The following is a 14,996-nucleotide window of genomic DNA, read 5'->3' as shown; positions in this document are numbered from 1 at the left end:
AGGAAGGAGAGAAGGAGGGAGGGAGAAAACAGAGGAAGGGAGGAAGAGAGGGAAGGAAAGAGGGAGGGAGGAGGGAGGAAGGGAGAGGGGATGAGAAGGGAGGGAAGGGAGAAAGGAAAAAAAGACTCATTATGAACAAAAGATGTAGCTCTTTCTGTAATGGCACAGAACTAGAAACTAAAGGGAAAAGGGGCAATATCAGTTAGTAAATGACTAAACAATCTCTAATACAAGAATGTAAAGAAATACTCCAGTTTTGCAAAAAACAAACAAACAAACAAAAAAACAATTTTGATGATAGTTTAAAACAACCCTAGAAAAACTTGTGTGAACAGCTGCACAGTGAAGTGAGCAGATCTAGGAGAAAAATTTATATAATAACAACACTGTAAAGATATATTCTTCAGACTTTGGAATTATGATCAATGAAATGGTTAAACACAATTCTAGAGCACGAATGATAAAACCTGCTACCCTCCTCCTGACAGAGAAGTGAAAGAGACATAATGCAGGTGAGACATGTAGGAAAATGTTTTACTTGACTAGGTTCATTTTTTACACAAATTTTTTTCTTTTCTTTTTTTTTTTAATAGAAGTAGGAGATTGGAAGAAAATAGATGGTCATTAATGATGAAAAAGAAAAAACTACTCTATTTCAGGGTTAAAAAATAGAATGGATACTCATTGACTAGGAGATGGTTGACTTCATTGTGGCATGTGAATTTAATTATTTTACAAGAATAACACAAATACAAAGAATTCAGAGAAGGAGTAATTAAGATAGCTTGTGAATGGATACAAGACAATTAAAGAAGAAATGGGTATAACATAAACAATAATTATAACATAAATAAAAATAACTCAGATTAATTGAACTCAGATTAATTGAAATGATCAATGGTTCAGTAAAGATAGTAATTATATTCCCCTGTGCTCTTTACAGAGGTAAGGGCCTAAAGGTACAAAATAGTTCATACATAAGCTTTGCAGTCAAAGAACAAGCTTAAGTAACTTCTGATGGTCTTATCACCAGAAACAACTCATAGAAATTCAGTAAAACAGTATTCCAAGGCAAAGATTGTGGTTTGTCTAAGTGGGGACAAAATCCATACCAATGAAATCACAGATCCTAGGAGTATAAAATTAAATATGTTATGAATAAGATAACATGATGATACATGTGGCAACCTTTGCTGCAAAAGGAAGAAAAAAATCCATGATTCTTTATTTCAAAAAAAGTGAGTGCTTTCTTCCTATTCTCAAAATATCATGTATATATTAATCTCTTAAATCCTTCATCCCTCCTAGTAGAAAGTAAACTCTCTGATGGCAAGGACTATTTCATGTTTTGTCTGTGTATCCCCAATGCCTGGCAAAGTGAGCTGAACACAGTAATGCTTAATAACTGTTTGCTGGATTTGATTTCTCCTCTGCAGATGCTTTATACAGAAATACAACATAGTTACTTCATGTCTCTTTTTCTCTCTCAATACTGACTAGACTTTGGGTACTCTTTCCCCATGTTTTGCCTTTTTACTCTCTTAGCATCTTCTTAAATATCCAAAGTGAAGCTTTTTCAAAGTTATCATGCTTATACACTGAAAGATTATACACTGATGCCATGATGCCATGTTATATATCTATTTAATATTATACCTATACTTTGAATGTCTATGTACATTTCCATATTACTTGATACAGCTCATGAATTAGGATATGGGCATTTGCAATGATTTAGTCTAAGCATAATTTAAAACACAGAAAGGGAGGCCAGACCATAGGGGAAAATATTTCCCCTGTTCAGACTAGGGCGGGGGGCAAGCCAATTACAGAAAAAGTTTCAGTAACTTTGCTAATTACTGAGCATATTCCAGAGCATATAAAATAAACTGCTTTTGAACCAAAAGAAAAAAATTATTGAGATAAGGCAATTGAAGAGAGGTGTAACTATCAGGATGGTTACTGCTGAATACACCAGAGTGACACTGCATCATGCAATCACAACCTACAAAACTGTAAAAACAAGAAAAATGTAAATAATGAGAAGGAATGTCCAGGACAAAAAGAAAACTTTAGGGTACCAAGTTTAAAGAATATTGCTTTAAAAAGTAACAACCAAACAGAATTTGATTCTATTTCTGTCTCTGCTTATTGCCTTGTTTAACAAATTTATACTCCCTATTTTTTATTACTAAATGGGGATATTGCCAATTTACTGTCCGACTGACTTAAAGCACAATGTAAATGTCAATTATTTTAGAGTTGTTAAAATCAATAATAATTAATTTCTGTGCTGACATTTCTCCAAGAAGCTTAAAAACCAAGGTGATTCTAATCTACTTGAAAAGCAAAGGATAGATAAGAACTAGAAAAGCTTCTGGGGGTGGAAAAATGAAATGCCATTTACCAGGGAATTTGCCACAAGGCAATGCATTACTGATTTGCCTTTTTCATAGCTCTCTTTCACTGAGTTCCTGTGGATTCTGAAATGACTGAAAAAAAAAAAAACTTTGCCTATCTATTTTTGCTCTTTTTGTGGAGATACTAGGACATCATTCTCCTAGAGTTACTTTTCTGATCACTCAGTATCTGTTTCCTTCCCTAGTTTAGAGAATGTTGCATGAGACACATGAATATCTTATTTTATTAAAACACTGGACTTAAATTACCAGAGCCATCTGGGACTTTGCTATAATGGGAAATAATGAGTTCACTGAGAAAGAATTCAGAGAAAGCATAGAGAAAGGAGAAGAGCCCAGAACAAAACTTGTGGGACAGACATACAGTAAGAGTAGCAAAGGAGACTGAGAAGTTAGTAAGGAACCAAAAGAAAGCGGTGCAATGAAAAACCAGAGGGAAGGGATTAATTCAGCATGAGAGGGTGCTCAGCAGTGCATCAAATGCTGCAGAGATGTCAAGAAGGATGAGAGCTTAGAAAGGCAACTGGATTTCAATTAAGAAATCATTACTAACTTTGGAGAGAGTGCTTCTAAGGACCCTGGACTCAAATTCTATCTTCTGCTATTTAATTTAGGAAAATAACTCAGCTTTTCTAAGTCTATGTCTTAATCAATAAAATTATGGGGATGAACCAGAAGATGCCTAAAACCATTTTAGCTTTAAGTCTTATGATCGCTTTTTTTTTTTAAACAAAGGTTATTCAACTGTATTTCTACTCCTACTGAGAGGATCTTAGTATATACCAACATTATTAAGTGCTAAGAGGACTATACTACCTTCTTACCTGGGCTTACCTCCCTATAAATTCTACTCTCTTTAATCCAAAACAATGCTCTTTATGTGAAGTTCAGAGAATATAACTCTTCTGCTCAAAACTCTTCCAAGATCTCCCTATTGTCTGCAAAACTATAAAATAAACTCCTTATCCAGCCACTCAAAGTCTCCAGCAATTACTTCCATTGCTGTCCTTTGTGCTCCAAACAGTCTTAATATACAAATGGACTATTTGCTCATTTTACTCCAGAGATATCCCATGCCTCTCAATTCTAGGACTTTGTTTACATGATTTCCACTTGGGATGCCTTATCTCTTTATCTCTGTTGACATCTTACACTCATCCTTCAAGTTCCTAATCAAATATTAACACTTCAGTATCTCAATGAGAAATGATGTTTCTCACTTCAAACCTCAAAGAGCACTGTATATTTGTATTTTACATTCATGATCCAATTTTACTTAAAATTTGTTATGTCTTTTATATTTTTGAACTATTTAACATACCTGAAAAAATGTTTGTGAAAGGGAAAAATCATTATGTTGGAAGTTCCCTGAAAGCAATTAAAAATTTCCACCAAAACAAAATTATAGTAACTATAGTAAACCAAACCTAAGGTAATTCTCACAACTTTCTCAAGGAGTTTAGCATCTGACTTAGCATCTTCTCCTCAACTCCTGTACTTACTGGAGTAGTAGTTGAGAGGGGCACTTAAAGTATAGGGGCACTTTTAATATTCAAGTAGGTGTTTCATTAAATTTCTTTAAAAAATTTCTTTAGTCTTAAGTGTTATGATGCATTTTTTCATGTTTACCTCAGGCACGCAGAGAAATAGCCACATAGTAATTCCCCCTTATTCAAAAGTGTTCCACTACCTATCTCCTTTAATTTTACCTCTTCCTATGCTTTGCCACTCCTTCATCTCTTCATCTTCATTGAGACCTCTGATCTCTCCATCCCTCAGAACTTTCTCAGACTATTAACCTTGCTCTAACTTCACTTTCCATTATCTATAATCTCAACCTAATAATTAGCTATTTCAACTCTATACCTTCTATCACTTATACATTGGTCATATCACTTGTTTCTCATTAAACCTTAGATCTAGATTACTCCCCATGTGCCTCCTCTGTTCTTGTTCATGAGCTGAATGAAACCAGATGAAGTCTCACTTTGCTTCAATATTGCACTACAAGTTCATATCACCTAATCTCAAATGGGGCATCACTGTGACAAGATAATTCATTATTTCCTTCCTAATTCCCTATCTCCCCAAAGAAACTATTCTAAGAGTTAGGGGTTTTAAAAGCTACAGGAAATGTAGAATTTCAAAAAATTATAAGTGAAATGAATTTCAAAGGAGGAAAATAATGAGTTCAGTATGAGACATGTTGGCATGTTGTAGATATGCTGGTAACATCCAGTTTGAATTGTCCAATAGGCAATTATTGATCTGGCACTGAGGTTAGGGAGAGACAGAGACTGAATATATTGATCTGGGAGGTATATGCATAAAGAAGACAGTTAAGCAAATAAGAGCTGGTGAAGCACACCACAGATATTTAATAAATGTTTGTTGACTTTTCTTGACTTTCCCTCTAAATTACCCTTCCAAAATTTCCCTATTATTCTTGAAGACATCACAATATTTTCACTGTTTTGGGCTCATAAGCTTGGTATTATACTGGACTTTTCAATGCCCCATACTCAACATATCCTATCAATTCACAAATCTTACCATTTCTATCTCTACAATATCTCCTGCAATTGCCCCATTCTCTTTATCTATACAGCTACCATCTCAATTAAGGCTCCCATCACCTACATTATAGCAACAATCTCCTAATTGGTCTTCCTGCCTCAAGTATGTCCCTACTCCAGTCCATCCTACACAATGCTACCAAAATAACTTTCCTTAAGTGCAGTGACCCTCCTACTACTCAATCAACTACAATGATTTCCTATTACCTCTATGATAAAATATTAACTTCTCTGTATAGCAGTGGTTCCCAAACTTTTTTGGCCTACCGCCCCTTTCCAGAAAAAAAATATTACTTAGCCCCCTGGAAATTAATTTTTTTTAAATTTTAATAGCAATTAATAGGAAAGATAAATGGACCTGTGGCCATCACTGCCCCACTGGATCGCTGCAGCACCCACCAGGGGGCAGTAGCACCCACTTTGGGAATCACTGCTGTATAGCTTTTAAAATTTGATACAATCTGGTCCCAATTTAATTTTCTAGCTGTAATGGACAAATTCCCATTGCTTAAGTCTAGTCAAAACAGCATTCTCTTTGTTCCTTATTCATGACACTGTAACTATCATCACTGGCTATCTCCCTGTAAGAGGCATAAGTTTAAAAGTAGGTGTGTAAGCAGTCTAGGAAAAGCCTGCGCTGGAGGTCATGGACATTCTGAATGGAATGCAGGGGAAGGAGGGAGTGGTTTGTGCCTGAGAAGGACTCCATGGTGGTTGGCACAAACTGTTGCTGACCCTGGGAGATCTCAGAGCTAGGGGAGTTGTAGCCAGATTCCCTGGGAACCTGAGAGTGGTGAAGGCTTACAGCAGAGGACATCAGACCTGCAGAGCAGCACCAAGTAGGGAAGTGGTTTGTGATCTGGTGGACAGCATTGCAAACTTTCTCTCCCTACCTGGATACCTTGGATCACCTCATCTGGTGGAATTGACTCCTTGCATCCTGAAACCATCCCTCGATTAGCAGTGAGATTCCCATGTAAAGCCACCCTCAGGTCCTCAGCTAAGCTGACCAAACCTGGCTGGAACCAGGTTGGGAGGAACTTTTCCCTTGTGACTCCAGTACAGCTTTCTTTGGGCCCAGTCTTGCTTAGATCATAGGAGAGTGTAATCAAGTCCTTCCCCTGCCCCTGTGGTTTGCCCTTAGCTTTTAAGTGTAGTAAACCCTATTACCAGCCTTAATCTTAGTTTGTCCTTGATTAAATGTGTTGCCTTAACTTATAAACTCCTGCCTTTACTTTGCTGATTACCATAGGCCTAGTCTTGGTGCTTCAGAGTGGCAGTTGAACCTAACAGCCAATTAATTCAGTAACAGACACCCTTTTGCTGTTAAACTTTAGTCTCCTTACTTGTGGGCCCCTTCCTGTCATTCCTCTCTCTCACACCCACCTGGACCCATATTTACTGTTCAAGGCACCTTTCCCTGGTTTCTCCCTTAACATCCCTTACCTGGAATCCATTCAATCTTTACCTCTGTCTCACAGAGTGTCTCCTTTCCCTTTAAGATGCAGTTCAGGTACCATCTTCTACAATAAGTGTTTCTTGATATCCCCAGTTTCTTGGGCCTCTTTACCAAATTAACTTTTATTTAATTAATTTGTGGAGATGGATAGATGGATTTATTAACTTGATGCTATTTGTGTTTTTCAGGTACTCAGGTCATACATTAGAATATAAGATATGAATAGGAATTATTTCATTATTTTACATGTATCTAGCATAGTCTAGCATAGTCTATGGAACACTGTTGCAACTTTATTAATAGCTACTGGCTGATATATTCTTTTTCTTTAATACCTCATCTATATTATTTTTTTCTTGTACACAGTGAAATATATAATTAGCATTTACTGGGTTTGTCAAACATCAGGTAAACCTCTGTAATAATCTTTACGCATTATAAAGTAAAAAATATACCTTTAGTCTATGAAAACGAACAATGTCTCCAATTTTGTAGATTACTGGAAGTGTGTCAAGATTTACACTAAAAAGCATACAGGTTAACTTGGCATTGGACTGGTCCATAATAATCACAACTGAGCAATAATCTGAAAAATACAAAATTAGAAAATTAACATAATTTGAGTTTAGTTATTATAAAAAGTTTTAAAATAAAAACATATTAAGATTAAAAAGCATATTTTACTACTAATTTGAGTTCTGAAAGGATAGCCACTAAAGCAACATATTAAATGTAAAATATACAAATGTACACAGTTCTTTTTAAAATGTATTTCAGAGGACTAATGTCATTTAGTGTACTCCTGAATTTCAACTTTGTCTTATGACTCTATTCACCTAACTGACTCAGGATAATCAATTAATCACTCAACTAGCATTTATTAGGCATATTTTTTGTGTAAGCACTGTTCCAGTTGCTTGGGATACAAAAACAAAAATTAAATAGTCCCTGCCCTCAAGAAGCTTACATGTTATCAGAGAGGGGCCAATAAGATTATCTTTAGTAAAAATTAAATCATTTCCATGAATGAAAAAATATCTATTAAGTTCCCTCGAGGAGTTTACTTAACATTCTAATGTTTGGAAGTAATTTCTAAGAGATTTAGAATTAAAAGAAATCCAATGATACCATTTAAATAACACGTGTGTCATAAGGAAGGAATCCATCATTTTTTGGTCCCTCTTTTTAATATAATGACATTTTAATTAACCTCATGTGAAGACTGTTTCATATAGATTAAACACTAATAAATAGTTGCTGAAAGAATGAATATAAGTAATCAAGTCAGAAAACATTACGGCTAATTGATTAAGGAGATTCTTGTACTTCTTGTAAAGAGATTTCTTTTGACTTTTTTTTTTTTGGAACTATACTACATTAGAAATTTTACTCGCATTGGCCTATTCATGGAAGTCAAGAGAATCCATTAATAATTAAGAATCACTGATGCACTAGTTTCTACCCTGAATATATAATTAGGGGTATTATATATATACACAAGACTTGCTTAGTATTGTTGATGTCTCAGCTTAACGAAAGAACTATTCTGAAAAAAATAATTCTGTATTATCTCTTCCTCTGTATTGACAATTCCCTTTTCCCACCTAGGTTATACATTTACTGTTGTTTCCTCAAGACAATTTTCTGTCTCACCAGGAAGTAATCAGTTCTTTATTTATCAAGTCATTTCTCATATATCTTAACTCCCTTTGTCTTTCTTCTCTCTTTTTAACTTTCTCAATTATCTCTGAAAAATCTCTCCTTATTTATCTATTCAATAGATTATAACCTATCCATATCTTTTCATCTTCTTTAAATCTTATTCAGATTTTTTTTTCATAGTTCGTCCATAGGGAATCTATACAACATGTTAAGGAAGGCTTCCTCTTATGTTACAGGGCCAAAAACATATTATGGACAATGGACAAAGATCAATACATTTACAAGACCAACAAATAAGTTAATTTTTGTAAATGGTCTATAAAATTACATGAGGGGTTTTTTTTCTCTCTTCCTGAGGAAATGAGGGTTGGGGAGTGGGCAGACAGGGCAAATAAATTTGCAAAGGACATCTGACCTGAAGAGATATCAGATTATTTGGTGTTGCTACAAAAATTATTTTAAAAGGCCATCCTTCTCATGCCAGCACTGCTATTGCTGATCTCACTGAACAGAAGAGCATGATAGAAGAGTTTAAATTTTCTCATCCCTGTATTATTCAGCTCCTTTTCATTTGAAAAAGTGGTACCTTAGGGAGGTATGATAAAACTTAAGTACTAAAATAGGTTTCTGATCTTAAGTTAGGTGAACACTGAACTGAGAAACTCAACAAAGTCTCTATTCAAGAAATAAAACTAATCATGGCTAACATATATCCTAGTAAACATTTCACAAAAATGAACCATAATAAAGTTTCAGTGTTTTGGACTTCTTTTGGAGAAATAATTTATTTATAGGTGATATTACCTCAGAAGGATGAAACTTTTTTGAGATCTGTAACTAAGCTTTCCTGAGTAATTTCAAGAGGAACTTGGATTATAAGATAGTTTTTATAAAACAAAAAAATATTATAGAAATAGTAGAGCACTAAAAGTCGGGTTTGAGGTCTTTCTGGAAAAGCCTGTATCACAAGCACTGAAGTGGGAGAATCACAGGAAGGAGGAGTCAGAGTCAGAGGACCTATGTTCAAATTACATCTCTGAGTTCTTATATTTGTATTTATTTAGTTTCAAAATGAGAGTATGGGACTAGATAGCTTCTAAAACTTCTAGATCTCAAATCTAAGATACTGTATTCACTCGATAATTTTCTATCACTTTAACATGTGAAATATAATCTACATTGTAAAAAACAATAAAGCATACATGAATAAAGTTACATTCTTATGAAGTACTTTAATCACTGGATTAAAATCAAACCATAAAGATTTATTAAACACCTTCAGGCACTGTAATAAGTTCTAGGGATACAAAGAAACTGTAAAAGACCATCCCTGATCTCAAGGAGGCAACAATCTCATATGGGAGACAAAATGTAAACAATGCTTTACAAACCATATGTGGAATTAATTAGAATCATCAACAGAGGAAAGGCCCTGAAATTTAGAAGGATGGAGAAAGGCTGTAGAAGGCAGGATTTTACTTGGGCCATAGAGGAAGCCATGTAAGATAAAAGGCAGAAATGAGGAAAGAGAACATTCTAGGAAGAGGGGGACATTCAGTCAAATTAAATACAGTTTATATTCATACCATATTAACAAATAACCCATAAATTTTGTAGCTGTCTAAAGTTTACATCCTATTTCATTACTATAATTACCAAGTAAGTTAAAGTTCAGGAGTTGCAGATTCCTTCAAATTTGACTTACTAGGGAGATTTAAAATATAGATCCTTTCATAGAATTTAGAAGATCCTTAGGGATCATTTAGTCCAATCTTCTTGTTTTAAAGCTAAGAAAACTAAAGCCCAGGAAGTTTAGAAAAAAGTTTCAAATTCAGATTTTCTGATTCCAAATACTATGCCATACCATACTAAGTTTTCTAACTAGGTTAAACAAAGCATATAACCAATTGGTTCTTAATATTTTAAGAATTATACTACCCTGAAGGTAAGCTTAATTCCTTTTCTAACTTCCTGAGACTGAATACAGTACTTTGAATATAGCAGGCACTTTATATATTATTTTTCAGTGCATTGTTTCAGCAGTCATAAAAATTCAGTTGCAATCAGACATCCTCTCTCCCTGCTTCCCTAATATTTTTCATAAGGAAAAAAACCCCCCACTATTATTTTGAAAGAGAATATACAGTTCCCTTGGAAGATGTATCTGTATTTCTTCTAGCTATTTTTTCACTAAACAAGAAAACAAGCAGGAGTTTGTTTTAATTGAGACTACTACATGCTCTCCTCTAATAACTATTTCTCATTAAAACCTGGCCTCTAGCTATTCATGCTTGCCCAACGATGAGAGCTAACTGCCTGCTTTGAGCCTTTATTCAAGACTTTTTCCCTGATATAAACTGTAGTAAAAAATCAGTTTTACTACATATTATCATACTAGGTTTTTTCTTTATCTAGGTGACTGGTGTTTTAGCTTTTCAAGATTTAGTGTCTCAAAGCATCCCTATAGCCACAACTTTGGCAGTAGAAAGCTAAAAGGTATTTTGGCTCTCCAAAGCTGAGAGGCAAGATGACTTCTATACTACTATCTTTCTGGGATTCTGATCATTCTCCTGAACATATCAAGTCCTTAATAACATACTTACCTTAACACCTGAGTGAATATCCTGCTTTAAAAAATTAAACAATTTTTAAAAAATATTTTAATATAAGAATAACTTTCTATGATGTGGTTCTCACATCTCAAATTCTTTCATTTTTCCACTAGCTAGAACAGAAAAAAATTAAGGAAAATCCCACAAGACCTTTCTCCTTCAGATCTCCAACTCAAAGGTATTTTCCTATAAACAAGTATTTTCTTGTTAGGTAGAAAGTGGCTTTTACATTGTACCAGAAAATATTACTACTATTTCATTCTTATTTTCAATAGGCAGTATGCATTTGATAATGTTTTTAAATGCCACATTTTTCAACAAGAATCTTCTTGTTACTTCATCTTACTGAATATCTCTGCTTCTTTCTGTTCTGTTTTTTCTTTCTAGGAGTCTAATCCCCTTCAAACAAATTTAAACTTTATACCACAAGTTTTTATGTACTACAAATTTATTCAAATTACTTTCTGAAGTGTGAAAATTCATTAACAAATGGAAAATGGGATCAACCATTGAAACCACTATCTTATCACCATTTAATTTGATACTGAGATAAAGAAATGCAAAACCTTATAAAAGAAAGTAAATCAGAAGGTGAGGATAGAAAAGTATGATCTCCAAACGCACTAAGGTAAACATTTTAATTATTTAAAAGTTAAGAATTTTTAAAAACAGGATTTGAACAATAGTTGACACAGTAAAATTATTTTAATTTAATAGTTTGCTAATCAGAGCTTTATAACCTGTCATTTCTAATATCTTTTTCTGACTTGGGTCATTACTTAGATAGGTGTCAGAGTAGAGAATATGAAATACTTCCAACATTTTCTAGCTGTGTGTAAGTGTGCATATCACTTAGTTTCATGTATAAAATGGGGGTAACAGCACCTTAATTTATAAACTTGTTAGAATTGTAAGGAAAAGTTTAGCACAGAGAAGGTTTGGAATGTTGGAAAGCAACATGGAATGACAGGAACAGCAGTTGGAAGGAGGAGCAGAGGTTTGTGAGAGAAAGAATCCTGGGCAGGAGTCTTCATCTCTGGACTCTGTGGACGATGGAGGACTTTACCCAACCTCTGATATCAACTGAGACTTCCTGAGGGTTTCCCTTGATATCTCTTTTCCTGAAGATCTGATAGTGTTCCTGCTTCCTTACATATATCATTGAAGAAGAATTTAGATATCTGCCAGCAGCTGAAAGGGGTCTGTGGACTCGAAAACCTCACTGGGTCAATCTTGAAGGCTCACTGTCCTGTTCTGTGCCAAATGAGAGAGACCCTCATAATCTTATTCTGTCTGTCATTTAGTTTTGATAACAGATAGAGGAGAGGGAGTAAGAGAGCTCCTGGCCAAAGCCTGAGGGCTTAGCCAGGCATCAAGGACCTCATTTATTACTGTGAGAGAGCAGGGCTTCCTACCCCAACTCACCTCACACATCCTTGTTCCTTTAATATAATAAATCCTCTTGTTAATGAATAGCAGTCAGATAAAATTTCCTTAGGTGATACAGTGTAAATAGAGGGAAGAAGAGGGAATTGGGGTTACAAAAAACCCAAGGCTGACTGTCATTCAGTCTTACATTCACCTAAGAGTTTCTTGGAGTCAAGGCATTAAGGTAAGTCCTAGAAAACTGACAATACTCAAACCCAAAGAAAACTCTTAACAGAACACTGGCTCCTGTCCATCTCTGGCTGCTACACCATTCACAGAGATAATTTCTTGATACCCTAAAAGTAAAGGTGAAGAGTTCCCCAGTTAGGCTCCACACACATGAGCCTATCTAACCAAGTAACATCTTTGGGACTCCTTAAATCATCTTTACAGAAACAAATAAGATAATATATGAAAAGTGCTTTTCAAACCCTAAAGGGCCATATAAAAGTTAGATATTATTTTGCTATTACTAGATATTGGGCTTGAAAAATTAATATATATGAGGCTTCTGCCACACACAACACTTGCAAATTTGATAAGCTGATACTAGATGTGATATGCTAGGTACCTAGCTTACTGTCTTGGCTTCCAAAGGAATTAGTAGTTTATTTTTTTTTTTAAGAATATAGCACAACACAATTATGCTCTTGTAATTACTAGTTGCTATTTACCATTTTTAGAAGGATGGAATGAAATTCAGAACAGAATTTAAGGAAACAAATCCCTAACTATAATTGGGCATTTTTCTCACCAATATCTGTACTGTTTTAACTAATTCAAAGTATCTTCATCTCCATAACTATGTGAGGTAGATATTAAAGTATTTCACAGATGGAAAAAGTAATGCTTAAAAGTTAACTTATTCAGGGTTATACAATTTTACATGTCACAGAAAATCTGATATCCTGTGACATGAGACCTTTCTCATAATGAAAAAGGACACAATCTAAGTTCTCCTTTAAAAGTATATGCATTAAGTCTTTCATAGTAATGATAATGAGAAAACTAAAATGACAATCACTTCCTATTGCCAAGTAACATTGGTCTCCCATGACAATTTGTATTAGGAAAAATGACACAAAGTTTTAAAAGTGCTTAGGTGAAGTTTACTATACTACATAGATATATAGATATAGATACTATATAGATTAGGAGAGGGATGAGGGTGAAGATTTTTTTTTGCAAAAAGTTTTCATGGATTATATAATTTATGTATGTTGGTGTTTTTGATTAAAGACTTAGTTTAAAAGTACTTTTCCTCACAAAAAACTCCAAAGCACTTTGTACTTAATTGTACTAAATGAATTGGGCGAATTGTTTAAGACTGCCTTTAATGCAGCAGAGAAAGCTTAATTTTTCATCTGTTATCTTTCATGATTAATATCAAGGTCAACGAAATATTTCCAAAGATAATTTTCAACAATTAAAAATACCATATATACTACATTATATATTAAATCAGTAACCTTTACTTAAATAGTATATATGGTATTTTTAATTGTTGAAAATTATCTTTGGAAATATTTTGTTGAAAACTTTTTCAAAAAAGTATTTTCTTCTTCTTTTCCTGATTCTAAAGAAGATAAAAAATCCATCTGTACGAATATTATACAAATATCTATTTGCAAAAAAAAAAATCTTCTCTACCCTCATCCCTTTCCTAATGATTACTGCTCTTCCTCAAACTCACTCAAACCTGATCTGATAGTATCTTTCTGGTAAATTCAACTATGCCACTTAGAACTCCCAACTTTACTCACAATTCAATACAATCTTTGAATTTTTTAACCAATATCCCCTCCCCATTTTGTTGCTTTAACTGAAAACTGGATTTCTCCTAAGGACACTAAATCCCTTGTAACTTTCTCCATTAGAAGCCAATCCTTTCACCTACCTGTCTCCTTACAAAGAGAGTTAGCAAATTCCCTGAAGTTATCATTTCAATCCCACATCACATCATATTCTGAATGTGTAAAGGTGCAAAATGACCTAGTCATTACCTTCATTTGGATATAGTATACAAGTATAAAATAATTTAAAATTTCATTTGTGTCTATTGGAAATTCAATATTCATGTAGTAAAGATTGAGACCTAAATACTGATTAATGCATGGTAGGTACTTAATCATGTCTGATGAATTAGATCAGAAAACAATGATACAAAATCTTAGAGAATTTCCAGTCACAAAAGCTTTCTACAGTACACATTTTAAACTGTATTATAAAGTGATAATTATCAAAAGTATCTGGTACTGACTAAGAGACAGAAAGGAAGATCAGGGAAACAGGACTGATGTGCAATAAACAGTAAAAGATAATAGTAACATTGTATTTGACAAAAGCATAGATCCAGGTATTTAGGATTTTTAAAAATCACTATTTAGTAAAAAGTATTAGGACAAATGGAAAGTCTGGAAAAGTAGTTTGGCAGGAACAAGGTAGAGACCAATATCTTACATGACTCACTAAGATAAGATTAAACTAAATATACAATCAAGAAAAAAACAGGAGAAATAATACCTAAACTAGAAGAATGGGGAATATATTTGTAAGGATGGGATTTCTGCAAGGGGGATGGGACAAAAGGAGCCAGAGAAGGAATGGCTGACAGTTGGTGACAGTTACTAATAGTTGAGACCAGGGAAAATTCTGGAAAATGTTCTGAGGAAGAAGGAGGAGGAGGGAGCTTCTGGTGGAGGACTGTGAGGAGAGGTTTTCTGGTGGAGGACTAGAGGAAAGAGAGGAGGACACCCCAGCTCAGATCCAGTCCTCAGAGCTTCCTGAGGATCTTTCATTTGGAAAGTGAAACCCTGATTCCCTGATCAAAGCCCTGTCA

The 14,996-nt window shown here is 34.3% G+C and overlaps 1 protein-coding gene across 1 annotated transcript in view; it reads right to left on the bottom strand.

Annotated features, from left to right (window-relative positions):
- Nucleotides 1–14,996, bottom strand: part of POT1 (protection of telomeres 1) — a 106,352-nt gene that overhangs the window by 38,746 nt on the left and 52,610 nt on the right. Inside the window, exon 8 of the mRNA XM_044678164.1 lies at nucleotides 6,911–7,041. Coding sequence (XP_044534099.1) covers nucleotides 6,911–7,041 — 131 coding nt within the window. The remainder of the gene's footprint in view (nucleotides 1–6,910; nucleotides 7,042–14,996) is intronic.

Source organism: Gracilinanus agilis, chromosome 5 (genome assembly GCF_016433145.1).
Source record: "Gracilinanus agilis isolate LMUSP501 chromosome 5, AgileGrace, whole genome shotgun sequence".
Lineage (NCBI taxonomy): Eukaryota > Metazoa > Chordata > Mammalia > Didelphimorphia > Didelphidae > Gracilinanus > Gracilinanus agilis.
Note: the sequence above shows the minus strand (reverse complement) of the source record. Positions and strands in the feature narration are given on the sequence as shown.